Raw genomic sequence first — 17,017 nt, 5'->3', positions numbered from 1 at the left:
TCCTGTAATAAATTGCATCTGTAAGCTAGCATAGCTACAAGGTCCCATTATTGTAAATAAGGGCTCATGTTAATATCTATAGGCTATGGAACTGGCTTACAGTGAAGTCAAATATCTTAGGAAAGGAAATTGCTACAAAATTATCTGGTAGCACGATAGGATAGCCTCTGATTGTGTAGACTTACTGCAGGAAATCTAAAGGAAATGGTAATTTTCTGCACTCAGGAGGGGTCCCATTACCACTGAAGTGAAGCAGTTCATGTTTATTACTGTATTTATCTTCAAGAAAGAGCTAGGCAACAGAAATATGAGTGTCCTTCTGCATGTATCCTAAGCCAGACCTAGCAGGGTTAAATGGGTGGTGAGCCTCCATGTGCAAGGGCAGGTTTACAGGCTGACTATTACAACTGCAGTGAGCCCATCAGATTTCCAGGAACTGAGCTAGTGACTTGGACACATTGTCCTTTTATCAGTCCCTCACGTAGTCGAGCCCTTCATGAAGAGGTGTTAATATTGCCTTTAGAGATGTTTTATATGCAGGCATGCTTGTCACACTTGTTTATGCAATTGCACAAAGTTGGCTTGTAAGCTGAAGTCTATAGTGCAAAATAAGAGGTGAGAAGGCCCATGAAAGATGCAGGCAATCATGTATGACTGTGTCACTGCAAAGTTGTGCTTGAGCATAGCACAAATGCTGTATTTTAGCATCATCAATAATAATCTCCTGGATTGTGCTTCTGCTTTGCTTAAATGCAGGCTCCCCACATTGCATCTGTTAGTCAGGCTTTTGGTTTGTTTTAAAGTGTAGCTACCTCCTGAAGACAAATTGCAAATGGCTGTTGTATTACTTGGAACAGATGGTGGATGAAAGTCCAGGTACCTTACCGTGCTTCAGGTTTCCTTCAGCTGATGGGCTATGAAGTTAGGTGTATTTCTTGTTATTGGCTGTGGCTCCCTCTACAAAGCCTGTACCCTCATGTAAGTAAGCTAGGACTCAGTGAAATCTGCATGATGTAGGTGTTACATACCCAAATGTCAGGAAAAGACGCAGCTGCACAGACACTTACAGTTCTGTGGTGTTCAGATACAAGGAAGCTGTTCAGAAACCTGTGATAGGCATGTTGTGTGCAGACCTACAAAGAAACAAACAGGCAAGTTATTTTATAATGGTCTTTCAGTGGAATGTGCATATTCTCGCCAAAATAAAAATTAAGCCTGCAGAACTACAGAGGACATCTGAAAAACAGGCAATCCTATGAAGAAAGGCTAAACAGATCAATATCCTCACTCCATGCATTAGAGAGCATCAGTTTTTACGAATAGTGTGTTTTTTCCTAAACAGTGCAGCTAGTGGTTAGAGATTTTTAAAATGTGTATCACTTGACAGAGAAGAAAATCTACTAGGCAAAGATTCTACTAGAGACCAGGGGATCTACTCAGTATTTGGCTTCCTCAGTCGTGTAGTTAATATCTGCATTTCTCCATTGGTAAAGTGAGAGCAATTTATACCCAAGTGTAATTTATTAAAATGCTTTGCGATCCTCAGATGGAGAAGAAAAGTATTATTTGAGGCAGTCTAGACATTTCGTAGGGAACGGAGGGTCAAAGCCATTAATGCATATCAGTGAACAGGTCTTTTCTTATTGGAAATTTTACTTCCAGCTAAATAAAAATTTCTGTGGGTCATGTTTCTTTTTTTTATCAACTCTTCATCCAAGAAACTGTAGGTTTGCCAGAAAACCCTTGAAAGGCTGAAGGCTTGCTGTTGTTTTCAACAACAATGACAATTTCTTGTGGAAAAACTCTTTTTTCCTCTACCTAATTGTTTTTATGATTCTTTGGTTAAGCACATGTATTAATATATAAAGGTATTTAGTAATTTTCTTCGGAATGGCCAAACAAGTGGAACACTTAAAGACACATACTTGTTTAAGTGTCTGCCCCATGAATAGTTAATGGAATTGTTTTTCTGAATTAGATTGTGAGTGAAAACCATACCAGTATTTTCAGAGCCTTACTGATTGCCCCATACAGTAAGTAGAAAAGCAATTCAGAAAACAAGCCTTCAAATCTGTAGAAGGAAAGAGAAAGAAGGCCAGAAGGGAACTCCCCATTCCCCAGTCACATCTCCATAGAGCGGCCGCAGAGCGCAGGACGGTGAGCTGTGCTCCGGTGGGAGGCGAGCCCACTGAGCTGAACTCAACCTTTGCATCTTAGTGCAACATAAAACGATTTGCTTTAACTTCCTTGGGATGCTAGAGACCAAATCGAGCAGGAGCTTGTCTAGAACACGTGCCTGAGCACTGTTTGTAGGGGCAGGGCTCTGGGAGCAACCCGGATGCTGGCTGAAGCTGAGCCTCCGCCGGGTCGCAGGAGGTCGAGGGACCTGCGGGGCTGCAGCAGGGTCAGCCCCTTCGTTATCTCAGTCGTGCAGGATGGATATAAAAGATCTCTTTGTGACCCAAACGGGTGCAGAGAGAGGGGCTGGCCACTTGCCAAGGGTGAACCATAGACAGAAGCCCCATGCTGGCACTCCCTGAACTCTGAAGCTTTTACTTTGCCTCAGACATAGGCTTTTTTCTTCTTTGGCTGCTCTCTCCCCTGCCTTCCCCACAAAGGGTAACTTGAGAAGTTTCTGTCTTTGAGATGAAGGAGCCATTGCCTGTGAAGACAGCCAGTGTCCCTGGGTGGCAGGGTCCTGCACGTCCCCATCCGTACTGCCTTCGGTCTCCCTGGCCAGGTGGTAATCCCCAAAGCCTCCCCGGGGAGGAGCAGCACAGCTGAAAGCCGAGACGATGTCATGGCACAGCCACAGCTGTCTAACCTGCCACGTCCTTCTTGTCCCCCAGCTCCGTCACAGCCCGTGGCTGCTCTTAGGAAGTGGAGGACATGGGATCAGAAGAAAGTTCCCCATCCAAGAGGCAGGAAGGATGGCGTGGACAAGGAGGGTGACACAGAGCCACTAGCTCTGCCGGGCACAGAGCCGTTCCCCAAGCATGCGGAGCGTTGCAGGAGTCTTGTGCTCGTCTCCCATCAGAGCGCTGCCAAGCCACCTACATCCTGACCACAGCAAACTTTCATGTCGGTGCTAGTAACCGCACCGGCTATGTGGCATGCTGGTGCCTTCAAAGAGCTTGGTAATGTCAGCAGGATTTTTTCTGCTAGGTTTTTACCCTCCTACTAATATACATTTTTTGAGTTCTCTGGTCACGTTCATCTACTCAGTGTTAAATGAAATAAGCAGTAATGTCATTAAAATAATAAACCTAAATTAGATCCAGACATCCCTGAGCGGCTCAGAACTCACTCTGCATCCCGCATGAGCTTGGCTGGGCCCCGTCTCCAAATAAGAGGGTTAAAAAAACTGAACAGAGCCTGAGCTCTGCACAGTGACTTAAATGTCAAGTGGTAAATGGAGGAAATTCCCTGCAGCCCACTTCCCTCTGAACTCTCCATTCCCTGCCTCCAGCCACGCAGTAACTTCCTGGCTACGACACATTTCCTCATCCCACACCCCTCCTCTGCTACAGTAATTGCTAAATAAAAATACATACTGGTACGAGGCGCTGGCTTCGGAGTGGAGCCTGAGCTCGGAACGGTCACGGCCGGAGGTTTTAATTTAGGATGGTGATAGGTTCATGAGACATGCTGACTATAGCACTTTAGTGGCAAGAGCTGCTCTGCAATCCTCACTGCGTGTTTGTGTAAAACTTAGCAAAAAGGAGCTTTGGTTTCTTCTGGACTACTGTGACATGATGAATACTATCTGCTCAGTGCTATCCCGCAATTCCTATTAAAGGAACTAGAGGGATGGTGCTCTGCAGCTGAACTGAGCCACGCACCACGTGTGGAATTTTAGTTATGTTATTAGGAGGAACGAGCCAAGTTTGTGGTGTGCAGTCATCAGTGGAGATACACCAGAGAGAAATATTCCCCAGTGAGACACTGGCCTTGACAGTTTTGCTGGCTTTGTGGGACCATATTTTCAATCCTAAGCATTTTGACAGCTCAGAGCACAGCTACAAGAGATGTGTGTTCCAGTAGCACATGGTCCCACTGCCCTTGCTCACACGAGGGCCAGACGGCCTCGGCTCAGCGTGTCAGCAGGGCTCACTCTTATCTCTGCTCTGCCACAGACTCGGTCCGTCATTTTGCCCGTCCCATTTTCCCTACGAAAAAGCAGAATAACACCTGCTTCATGCATTGTGGGGAAAGGGTAGTGTGGTCAAGCTAAGTGAAAACTTGGGGAGTGCTTTGAGATCCTGCCAGGAAGCTTTATAAGAGTGCAATGTGTTAGGGCAGGATGATGGGCAAAAATCTTCCATACCTTGTCCCCAGCTGCAAATCCCAGGATGAGGCCAACAGAGCAGACAGAGGCTGGTGTAACTGTCCACAGCATGTTATTTGCTCAGCCACTGCAGACAACAGTCTCTAGGTCTGTAGCCTAGAGACTAGTGTGTTTTCTTAGTGAGATACCAGCCTGATTTTAGTGAGATACCAGCCTGATTTATGCTGATTATTTTTAAGGCAAAAGAGCTTTCAGACAGATGCCATAGGAAGACATGCAGTGTTTGATGGTACATGATTGATTTCAGTGCCTCGTGCTCATAATAATGTTTCATTCCATCTCTGCAGGATGAACAGAAATGCATAGAAACAGTGGAACTGGAGAGTTACGACAAGTGCCAGGAGCTGCGTGCACTACTGAAAAAGAAAAACCGTTTCATTTTAATCCGCTCCCCGGGTAAGAAGGTAGGATTGCCTTTCTCTTCATTTTAAATTCTGCCAGCTCCAAAATGTGCCCCCAGGCAGCTCTGCCCAGAGCAGGTGCTTTGGAAGTGAAAGGTTCGGAGATACAGTTGTATGGCAGCTGTAAAGAAATGATCTAGAGCTGTGAGTGGTCTGTGATGTGTAAGGAAGATGCTACTTCTTTCTTCTTGTGGCAGGGAAAGGGTCTTCCTGTTACTCAGCTTCTTAGGGGAAGTTTTTCTCTTGGCATTTTTCCTGCCTTGTCACCCCCTTTCTTCCAGTATTCTCTCAGCAGTGGAGAGTGACCATACCCTGTTGCTCTTCTGGGGGCTGTGGGCAGAGAAGTGTCCCTGCCCGAGCCAGCATGCATGCAGCAGCTTTGCCTAAGTTGCAGTGAAATCAGTGCTCCTAGTCAGTGTACTGAGACAATTCCTGGAGTTGGAAGCCTTGATTTGAGAAACTCGAGTGCCAAGTAGCTTGGAATCAAACAGCTCACAGAAGAAAAGATATTTTGCAGAATTCACAAAACTCTACAGCCTTACATTCCTGGGCAGAATCTAGAAGAGATTCTCATCATCTTTATGGGCTAGGATGCTTCTGTTGTTGTTCCGAGGCATCTCACATTTTATTTACATTCTAATTCCCATGTGATTTTATTGGCCTAAGAGATCTTATTCCATCTCCCTATGCAGAACTAATACGCTGTGATGGACAAAATGTATTAATTTCCATGAGAATATGAACAGCCAAAAATGGCAGCTTGCATGCATTCCCTTAGCTCCATCTAGTTGAAATAAATGGAGATTGTTTAGTCATCGTTGTCATTGTTGTTCTTTCATTCCAATCACTTAGTGTTTATTCATGTAATAGTGTATCAAGACCCCAGCTGAGTTCACAGTGTCACGTGTTAAACTTCACTCAAAACAAAACAAGGACTGTCCTGCCCCAAAACATGCATGTGAACAAGGGGGCGGAGGGTGGAGAGAGAAGGTAAATGATGTTTGTTTTGCAAGTGGATCCAGTCTGTATCAGGGAAAGAAGTGAAATCAGGCACCACACACGTAGGCTATAGTAGACTGGAGATTTTAGCCCCATGCTGGTGAGCTCCTGTCTAGCACTGGGACACAAGAGCAGTAAGTCTCTCCAGTTCAGTGGAGGTTTAGCATTTATTTCGCAATTTGGTTAAGCACAGATAATGTCAATCCTAGATCAAAACTGCCTAACTCTGCTGGACTTGGTGGTCTTCCTAGCGGGTGCCTGAACCCCTACAGTTGTCTCCACTGAAGCCTTCTGGCTACTTTGTGCCATCTGTGTTCATATCTTTTCCCAGGGAGGCCAGTAAAAGCCTGTGTGCTCAGGGCTGGGTGACATAGTATAAATTATTATTATTTGCAAATATGTTACTTAGAGGGGTAAAGTGTAATAGCTGCATATGTTTCTGCACTGATGCATGATTCAATAAAGAGTGAGATCTGTTCCTAAACTTTTCGTATCTTGCTAGGAGAAAGATAAGCCTAAAATTTGCACCAAAAGGTTAACTTCATGGCTTGTCGCATGCTGCTATATTTACAGCTCCCCTGTTTGTTATGCTACTATTTAAATGGAAACCTAGATAGAGGCCACTTTTTATAAGACATTTTTGGTGAAAGGAAGGGCTTTTATAAATGAAAAGTTCCCTGTTTGTAGCTCTCCTCCCACCCTGCTTTTGGCTGGGAATCTGGTAAGGGTGTTGACACACAACATACTTTTGCAGATGTTATAACGGGCTTTAATTAGGAGGCCAATGTACACAACTGTCCTTTTTCTGTTTTGAAATTGCAGCTGTGGTGATATGTATCAGCTAAATATTTTCCATTTGGGAGACTTGCTGCCATCCACAGTGTGTGCTGCAGCTTAAAATCACCCTATGAACTGGCTTGCCAGGGTCTTCTGGGTCTTGCTGAGTTTTCTTCGCCTCCTCTCCTTCTAGTAAATGAAGAAAGTGAGAGAGCCTGTGGGACTTAGAAGCAAGCTAGGAAAGACTATTTCTATTTCAGTGTATAAATGGGAGTTTCCTTTTTGAAAACAAGGACCTAGGTTTGGCTCTGGGGGAAACCAAGTTTGAAATCTTTGATGGGATATTTTCAAAGAGTGGAGGACATATGCAAAGAGCACGTAGTAAAACAGGAACTATTCAGACCACCCCCAGTGTCTGAAGGATTTGTGAGCTCTGCATAGTTCTGCTTTCAATGTATCAGACAGTTAAAACCCCTCTGCAGTTAGAATTGCACCTGAATAAATAAGTTGCCTTGCTAAAAGTGACCTTTGATGGAAATACCTCAGCTTCTGCTTACCATAGTCACAACAGTGAAATTTTCATTAAGCCATGACAGTACGAGCATGTCACATGCTTGCGCTGGTTACTTTCCTTGTGTGCAGCTGAAACAAAGTGCTGTCCCCTGAGCTTCAAGTCTCCAGTAAAGGAAGTTGGAAATGTGCAAAAGACCCATTCTCTTTAGAAATTTCAAATGCTTCGTTCCATCTGCAGCAATTAAATGAAATCTGTTGGCTACAGAGAGCTGAGCAGAGAACTTGTAAGAGAGGGCAGCAACCTTGGCTTGGAGACTTTCAAATGTACTCATGATGCAGAGAGCGGTGTACACGATGCCTAGTGTAAATTGCCTAGGACTACAGAGATTGGCACAAGTTTGGTATTCAGCAGGTCTGAAAGCCTTTGGCTACAGGGAAGAAAGAGGGTGGTAGCAAGGAAAAGAGTCTATGAGCAAGTACTCCAACTTCCCACAACTCCATTGCTCACACTTCCAGGCACAAACCCAGCACCCATGTTTAGGGGGGAAACTTCTACTGCCCACTTCTGCCTCAGTCAACTTTGGTGGTGTGTGCAGCTCCCTTTGCTTGGGGCCCAGTCTGGAACCTGCAGTAGGCTGTGGTGAAGCACATTTGTCCTGCATGCTGCATCTGCTCCCGGGGTTGCCCAGGCCAAGTTTCAGTGAGAAGCTTCATTATTCCCAGTGATGAGGTAACTCAGTTAGCTGCAGAAAAAATGCAAAAATCCCCTAATTGGCAGTTGTGTTGCTTCTACTTCTCCATCCATGATCTAACCTGATTAGAACCTGAATTCATGCAGAAGGCAGGAGATAACCTCATGCCTGGCAGACAGACTTTGATGCAACTTGTCTTGGTGGTTTGAGATGCTGCGCTCTGCTGGAAGTGACCACTTAGTACCAAAAGTCAGCAGAGGGAAACTTGTTCCCACACCTAAGCCGGCAATTAACAAGCAGTTCACACTCCAGTTTAGCTCAATTCCAGTGGCAACTAAAGCCAATACCAGACTTTGCACTGAAACAGCTGAAGACCAGGCACAGGTTTCTGTCATTCAACTCTGCTACAGATCAGCAACATCTCAGCGGAGAGCTAGTGCTGGTAAATGTCTTAAACTGCACCTATACAACTCTCCAGAGCTTGTCTATTAAATGATATGCAGGTATGACAGACTGGCCCTGGGAACAAATCTGTCTCCTGGAAAGCAGGGGCAGCATAACCATGAGGTGGTCATTGCTTGAAGAAAGACCGATGTTGCTGAGAAGACATGGAGCAAGCAGGGAGCTGCTGCTTGTTCCCATGGCAGACAGCAACCTGTGTGTGAGCCTCTCTTGTTCCACAACACTTAGCTAGTGATTCAGCAGGGACTGACTGGTTGTGCTGTGCTCTGAAGTAACTTACAGTAAATTGCATACTGTATTCATGGCTTACAGTCATCACTATCACGTTAGATTTCACCATGACAGCTTTTACTGGCACACCAGGCTGCTCTTAATGCCATGACTCAGTCTCAGCTGGTGTAGCAAACAGGAGAGAGCAAATGTGTTATCCTGCCTGCTGCCCTCTGGCTTTGGATTACATGTCACTGACTTTCTGCCTAAAATTTCTCCTGGACAAAAGACCCTGCCTAAAGTTGTGTATGGTGCATCCTTCTTCAGGCACATCCCCGATACCTATGACTATTCAGATGAGTAAAAATACAGACAAGAGAAATCCTTTTGTTCCTTGTCCATAGAAGACCTGGAGGTCTCACACTAGTGCACAGAGCCCCAGTGGCAGGAAGAATGGAGACCAATTCCTCTAGCTTGTTCCTGCAACTTCTCTGCAGACGCCTGCTTTACAGAGAGCTTCCTCTCCACCCTCTGTTAGCTGTCTCTCCCCGCTGCCCGGGGTCAAAGACACGCGGCGTAGATGGATGTAGACAGACATGGGATTGCAAGGAAACAATGGGGCAGTGTTTGGCAGCATCCCGGGTGCCAGCCTCAGAGCACCAGCAGCCTGCCGTTCGCTCAGTGAGTGTCGGCCTCCTTCTAAAGAGGAAAAAAAAAAAAGTTTTCAAAGAAAGAGAACCAGGTGTACTGGAAGGAACCAGCCGCAGCCCTCAAGGCTGCCCCTTCTACATCACAGGCGCAGGGATTTCTCTGGCTGTTTCTGCAGCAAAGCAGGGACCAGGGCTGCAGCAGCATGAATCTGGCTGGTCCGCACTGCCCCTCTCCACAAAGCGAGCGGGGGGAGCGGGGTCCCGGACAGAGTGCTGTTTGTCCTCCCTCACACAGCAAGTCTGAATAGCGGGAAGGGGACTTAGGGCTCTTCCGCAGAGTCCTGTGCTGTTGCCTCAGGAGCATCTTTCCACAACCGTCCCCTTCCCCCACTGTCTGCTGGATCTGCGTTAGGTGGCCACAGCGGTCGGTCAGTGTTAAATTGTGCGGTGCACAGTGGCATGCCGGAGGGACACCTCAGCTTCTCATTAATGATGAACAATCCCTCAGAGCCTTCACTGTGCCCTGCCGCACGGTTGCTAACTGACACCAGCGCTTAGTCACAGGCTCTGCTCTAGGAGGCCAGAGCCTTTTGTCAGGGGCCAAGAATGAGGCACAGAAAGTGGCATTAGAAGAGGAAGCTTGAAGTGAGGCAGGAATCCTGCTCTTGAACAACATGTACGAAGATTTCTAAACCATGGTGCAGGCTGCCAGGTCTTTGCCAGGCAGCGCAACAGCTCAGCTGCTCACAAGTAGAGCTTTCTCATAAGCTTTTTTAATCACAAAGCTTAGGGGCAAAACCATTTCCAAACAAAAAAGTTTTTAAGCACACACAAAAACAGGCCTGCTTGGGCTAAAACAAAATCTGTCTGTCACTATGTTTTGGAGCCTTGCCTTCCCTTAGGTTCCCTGGTTAGCATGATCCTTCTGCGTCCCAGACAAAGAGCTCTTTTTCCAGAGTGCTGTGGCTCATGCCCTAACCTCTTCTCTGGGCTATTAGGAAGACATGTGGCCTCGTCACCTTATGTGCAAACTAATCAAATAAATAATCTTTCCCCAAATTGCTTCTTAACTCCCTACTTGCCATGCCGGTTGCGGGGGCTTGCACTTTGTGACGTGATGTGCAGATGTAAAACCATGGCTATTCGTTGCACTGGAGGAATAAACGCGGAAAGGAAGGGCAGTAGGTTTCTGGCTAAACAGCAGGAGTGCGTGCAAGGAGATGAGGTTTTAGGTCTGCAAATTTTCTGATGGTACTACGTTAGTCGTGACAGCATCCCAACAGGGGGATGCACTATGGTACTTAGATCATAGGTACCAGTGTAAGTTTTCAGAAGTTGCAGGTCCAGGTACCGTCAACAAAACAGGGGGCTGTCAAGAGGACTGGACTATCAGTCACTGTTCATTTTGTCACCCTCATTTCAAACAGTCTGGAGGTTCCAACACTGCTGTGATCCTCCTGGATATCACATCATGGAATCCCAGTATTTCTTGTTGTAATTTTTTGGTTTTGTTTTTTTTAAGCAGCCTTAGGACATTATACACAAAAAAAGGTCCTATGCTATCCTGGGCAAGGTACTTCCACCAAACTTTTTACAGGTGCTTACCACTTCTGTTCTCATTTTCTGGATGTCTGATTTCAGAACGTTCTGAGTTTTTTAAAAAGACTGAGACTACAGCTGCTTACGAAGGCAACAAGAATGTTCATAATACCTATAGGATGTTAAATGCCCTGAAAAAAAAATGGTCCAAAGACTGTTTTGTTTTTGGATGAGCCTCTCCATGGCTCATCTCCCCATCTGTGAGAGAGAGATAATCTCAGATGCTCTGAAAAGCAATTTGTGAGGCCCTCAGATATTGTAGTGATGAGCTACAAGGAAAAGGTCATCAGGGGAATCAGTAATTCTGTCTTCAGGGCAGGGCTGAGCAGAAGCACAATCAATAAGACATACTGACCTATTGACCAATGAGGATAACACACACTATGGGATAACTCAGGAATAAGTACCACCCATGTCATTAGGGATGGTGATACAAGGAATGTACACAGCAGGCTGAGCTAAGGCCACCCAGGCAAGCTTGGGATTGTCTAATTCTTCAGGGCTTAATTTTGCAACTTAAATCATGTTCTTCAGTGTCAGGATATTTTTATGTGCACATGCAGTAAGGCACCATAGAGAGCTGTTTGGATCTAAGCCACTGTACCATAAAGTCACCTGTAATGTGGAGATGATAACTGCTCCTGAAGTGTACTTTGGGTCAAAGCTGTGTAATACTGGTGAAGCACCCAGAGAATACAACACTGAAATACATAACACCCTATCTGTTGTTCCTGCCTTGGTCAATAAGAGATTCCAAACAGTGAGCAAAGCCATGGGACTCCCCCAGAGGAAGGAGAGAGCTAGCTGACTGGAGGACAGGGCATAAAATCTCCCATTGCTCCGGTCCTTATTTGTGTCCCATACCTGCTGCCAGTTCCCTCATCTGGCCTCCTTGTATCTTACTTTTAGGCCAGCTGTTCAAAATACACAAAATGGATGTCTGTAGTGTTTGCTGCTTTATTTTTTCATTCAAAGCGGAAAAAGATGCAATTAATTGGTCTCACTCATGCTGTCCTTATGCCTCGATATGTCCATGGTTAGCAGAATCAGGGTTAATGCAGCCCAGGTCAGAGCTCCGGATTCCTGTCTCAGTTCCCTTCTGCAGAACCACAGAAACAGGGAAGCAGGCAGCACCCACAGCATGCAGGTTTCCTAGTGCTCTCTGCTTGCTGCCTCTGGAAAAGCTGGAGCTAAAAGTATCTTATTGCACCTGAAAACAACAAAATGACTTGGACTTTCAGTCTAATTCTCTATACAGTCTGACCCCTCACTGCATAAACAACTCACAACTGCATTTTGCAGAAGGAATAAACTCTTATTTTCTTATTACTTTAATTATCAGTTGAAAAAAATAAAGCTACAGCAACAAACTATTCAGCATAACAAAATTCTGTTCATGAGAGCTATGAAATTAAGTACTTGCTAAAGCGCAAAGGAATCTGTAGTTTAAACACAGCCTGGAACTGAATGCTACATAAGAAACTGAAGTGATACACAGAATGCAGAGAGCTACCGCTCTGTTCTTGACAAATAATGCTTAGGCAAAATTGTCCCTCTGCTCTTACAGGTTCATGATATCAAATTTCAAGCTCCAACTTCGGAAGAAAAGGAATCATGGATAAAAGCTCTTAATGAAGGGATCAATAGAGGCAAAAACAAAATATTTGATGAGGTAAGACAAACAGTTTTCAAACTTATGTTTTTCTGTGTCAGTTCTTGTTCACTGCTTTTTGAACTAAAAGCAGATCTTGCCTGATACCCCAAGCTGCCTATCCTTCCTGAATGCCAGGCACAGGCAAAACAAAACGAGAGCACATTCATAGCTAGTAGGCAAGGCAGACTAAATTGCATCCCTGCAGGCTGGGGGCTTTTAATTACTTCAGTTCCTACCCTGAGAAGCTAGAACATCCACCCTTCTACATCACGCTACATTTCCTCTAGCTGCAGGGAGGCAGGGGTAGCAGGATGAGTACATGGTGTGCCAGAGGAATGGTCTGTGCTCCCTGAGAGGGCCATGGGACACCAGAGCCCACTGAAATCAGTGGGAGATGGTCTGGTGGATTTAGTGGGATTTGGATCGGCCCCAGTGAAGCTGCTGCACGGCAGCAGCTGCAGCTCTGAATTGTGGCAGTGTGTGGGCTGCAGCCTGGAAAGACTTGTCCTCCTCATACTGCCATGATTCTCAGCACCAGAAAGCCTGGAAACTGAGGTATTTGGTTAGGATTTAGACTAGCCTTCAAGACTGGAAAGAATCTGAAGTGACCCAGTCTGCCAGCTTTTCTGCCTGCAGTTTAGAGAGAAGTCTAGTGGAAAGTTATTCCATGGCTTCTCAGGCCATCTACTCTCTGGGGCCTTGGCCAAACATGCCCGGCTCCCAGCACACCTGCACTGCCAAACTCTCCTCTCATCCTGATGTGCAGAAGGAGGATGAAAATCACACATCTTGGAGCCTGACATAATCTTGCTTTGCTCCACACAGCTTTTCACCAGCCCTGAACTAAACCAAAGGAGCAGTATCTATTCTTCAGTTGTTTCAGTAACAGAAAGGAAGTGCTCAAAACCACCACCCTGGGAATGACACAAGAAGAAATGGGCAGGGTGAGAGGGGGACGAAGAAATCAGCAAGATCTGTTTAGCAAAGGAAACCAAAGCAATGAGTAAAGAGCTCAGCATAGTAGATTGGTGCTAGAGAATGCAAACTCCGAAAGCTTGGGCTGGAGGCTGTTACTCAGAGACGCTCACAAGAAACTGGAGTAAGCTGAGGCTCCAGCTATATCATGGCAACTAAAGCTCCCCTTTAGGAAATCCAGGCTTTACATTTATTCCACACAGGACAAAAGCTGGATGAGAGGCTGGAACATGCTCCTCCTTTGCCTAGGCAGATCGCATTCAGTGTCAAGTTTTTGCTAGTGGCATGATGTGGCTGTCCTTTGGGCCCCTGGACCCAGTGGGAAGCAGCAAGTGTAATTCAAGTGACCAGCTGGGACTAGCAGGCAGCCCGGAAGACGTTACAAATCCAAGCAGCAGAGTGCTCAGCAGTCAGGGCTGCTCTCATGTTACCCGGAGCGGGAGATGCGATGTCCTGCAACGCAGCGCTGTAGCAAGCTGGTGACGACGCAGTGGGGCCCGGAGGGCGCTTAGCTCCGTGCTCTCCAGTGGGCACGTGTGCAGTGAATGCCACACGCCCCTTACTCAGCGCAGCAAAGTGGGATCTCAGGTTGCCTCCCTTCCCTGTGGCCCTGGAGTTATACTTCTTACACAGACCCAGATTCTCAGAGAGAGCAGCCTCTAATTCCAGTTCATTCCAGTAAGGATCAGACCTTAGATTTAAATTTTCTGTGCAGACTGGGCACAAGCTAAAGAGTCAAGCCCTCAGCTGGCTTGGATTAGCTGTTCTCTACTGAAAGATCTGTAAAACTGCCCTGTCATATCAGCTAGGGATTGGGACCCGTTTTTCCTCTTAAATCCTTGTTCGACCTTGCCAGCTTTCCTGTTCTACAGACTTGTAGGTGCAAAGACAAGGAAAACAAGGACATGCTGACATTTCATCAGTCTCAGTCACCGGTGCTGCCCCTCTACCTGAGCACTGACCCCAACCCTTGACCGTCCCCAGGAGTCAGCAGGAGAGCCAAGGGAAGAAGAGAACTGCTACGTAGCCATTTCTGGCTGCTGTGCCTCAGCCCCAGCCACCCCCAGGGGCAACCTCGGAGTGACACAAGGTTGGGCTGGATTTAGCACCCCCCCCCCCACCTGCCCAGCCCTGGGCAGTATGGGAGGGTGGCCAAAGCAGTCACAGAGCCAGCACAGAGAGATACCTGTGGGGGCTGAGACCTCCCTCCCCACAGCCCACATGTGGGAGGCAGTGCATTTCTAATCTGATTCTACAAAATAAATTTGTTAATTTAGCCACAGTTGCAATTAATCCAGGTCACTGCTCACACCTTCTATTCAGCTTCCTGCAGTCATTAGAGCTGTACAAGGGAAGGTCTATTACAAAGAACTGCTGATACAGTTCACAGTCAGGTCATGGTTATTAATGGGCCTTCACCTCTAAGATGGCAACAGCAATTTCAGTCCTGTGCTATGCCACATGCAGGAGCTGTTCCAAGCCCTGGCTGTGCCTAGCACAACAAAGCTCTCTTGTGTCCTCCCTTTCCTGCCCTGTAGGTAGAGGGAAAGTTAGTGATTACAGACCACTGCAGGTTGGATGCTGTGATTTGAAGTGTCTTTTAGGTGAACAAAGCTCTCCACAGGATGGATATCCAAAACATTCATCTCACACACGCAGGGCGTTGCAAGCAAAACTGTGACTAAAGTCTGAGATGAAGACTGTAGTGGTGAAATATTCAAAAAACTTCACTAGATGCAAACCCCATCATGTGTGACAGTGAGAATGCTATAGGCATATCTTGAGAAATTAATGGGCTTCTCCCCTTTCGCTCCTCTTCCACCCTCTTAAAGGTGAAAGTAGACGAGAGCCTTTCCTTGGACCACGTGACTCGGGACAGAGTGAGAATGACCCAAGGACGCAGGCCACCCACGAGAAGCCACCTCAAGGAGGTAAGTGCATACCCTGACAGGGGGGTTGCAGCACCCTGAACTCAGCCATGGGTGTGAGCAATCTCGAGATCAGCAGCAGCAGTACCTGAGCAGGCCACTCCTTCCAGGTACATCCAAATCCCCAGGGAAAACCCCAGGTGCATGCAGCCCCGGGAAAGCTTACATGAGAAACAGCCTTCTCTGAGAAAAAGAAAGAATCTCTTTAAGAGAGATCGCTTTAAGAAATCTCTTGAGTTCACATAGATCTGTAGCTGCTGCAACATGTTATGATATATTTAGCTTTCCATAACTCATGAGCTGCTTCACTGTCTTCTGAGAGCCATTACAGTTTCCCTTTAATCAGAAGAGATCGAAGCTCCTACTATATTTATTTTCTAAGAAGCGAAGGCACTATGGTCTGAAGAACTGCATGGTTTGTGCAAAGAAGCTGTATTTTTTATTTAACTAACTGGAAAAAGCAGTCAAACTTTCAGGCTTACAAGCCCTTCTTTAGGTCTGAAACCAAAGACATTATTCTCAAAGGCAGCTTTATAGACTAGCCTGTCTATTCGTTGCTGCTTTTCTGGATCTGTCACTTAAGGGAAAAAAAAAAAAAAAAAAAAAAAGAAGAAGAAGAAGAAAACAAAACACCGCAAAATAAACCTGTTCTTCATTTCTATGGGAGATATATTAATGCATGAGTCCTGTGATCTATGAAGCAGTTCGCACATACCATGTATTCATATTTTAGAAGAGGATTAAGCTAACCCAATCAAGATTTTAATTCAAACCCTCTTTCTTCAAATATCACAGACTCAGGTTTATGCCTCTGTACAGCATTACAGACTGTAATACAGACAATGAGACATTCTAAAATTTTTTACTTTGCATAGAAATCGAGGTAGAGTGTCTCTTCTGAAGAAATGCACAGAAATAAATCAGAAATTCCCATCCATCCCTCCAGAAAACAACAGAACAAAACATAACAAAAGTAGCAGATGCAATAAAGCATGGATTCTCTGTCACCTGAGTCCAGTAAAGGCGGAAGCCATTCCCTAAGCTCTAATAAGATCTCGCTCCCCTACTCAGCTGTCTCAGATATTAGTATCTGTAAGACCTCTCACCTTTAGCCAAATACAGGGGAAATTGGTTTACAAATTCAAAAGCAGGAAGTAGGGGAAAGGGAAGAGATGGGGCCTGCAGAAAGATATGTATTAGAGGTGCTCTAGTCTCATGACCTAGAAGAGGTTTCAGCTGCGCAGATGTACTTCCAGAGTTCCTGCTGCAATGTTGCTGCTTGCCGTGTTCCATGCCTCACGTTTCAGCACTTACCAATACACCCTGAGGGACTGAGCTTGCTGTTTTTAAGTGTTAATATTTCAAATTGATACAGTGAGCACTGGAGACCGAGAACAAAACATATGAGCTGGTGTCAAATCAGATGGAAACCCTTAACTACTGAGCTGCTGTCAGAAATAGTATTGGGGATAATTTTACAGTCTCTTTGTGGAAGAGGAAATAAGACAAAGTATTAGGAACAGAACGTGAGGAAGGGGTTTGCATGCTTTATTCCGAAGTGGGAATCAAAGACCAGGCAAAGTTTGTATGCTCTGAGAAGTCATATCTGTCTGGATTCCAAGCAGGAATATCTATAATCAGCCTGAATAAGTTTTGAAATGTCTCTTGGCTGAGGATAAGAACAGACCTCTGTAGCAGTCAAGGCTGGATATGGAAATCTCTACCCGTTGCACAGTACCCATTGCCTTGTGACACTGGTATAAGGATGCACTAAAGATGCTGATCAGGCAGTTAATTTATTTTATAAAT

The 17,017-nt window shown here is 45.7% G+C and overlaps 1 protein-coding gene across 1 annotated transcript in view; it reads left to right on the top strand.

The window, feature by feature from the left end:
* The window catches only part of PLEKHO2 (pleckstrin homology domain containing O2), a 31,082-nt gene that overhangs the window by 7,871 nt on the left and 6,194 nt on the right, over positions 1-17,017 (top strand). Inside the window, exons 3-5 of the mRNA XM_062583329.1 lie at positions 4,636-4,752; positions 12,219-12,323; positions 15,113-15,211. Of these exons, the coding sequence (XP_062439313.1) occupies positions 4,636-4,752; positions 12,219-12,323; positions 15,113-15,211 (321 nt within the window). The remainder of the gene's footprint in view (positions 1-4,635; positions 4,753-12,218; positions 12,324-15,112; positions 15,212-17,017) is intronic.

Source organism: Rhea pennata, chromosome 10 (genome assembly GCF_028389875.1).
Source record: "Rhea pennata isolate bPtePen1 chromosome 10, bPtePen1.pri, whole genome shotgun sequence".
In the NCBI taxonomy this organism is placed as follows: Eukaryota; Metazoa; Chordata; class Aves; order Rheiformes; family Rheidae; genus Rhea; species Rhea pennata.
The sequence above is the reverse complement of the archived record's forward strand: the minus strand, read 5'-3'. Positions and strand labels throughout refer to the sequence as shown.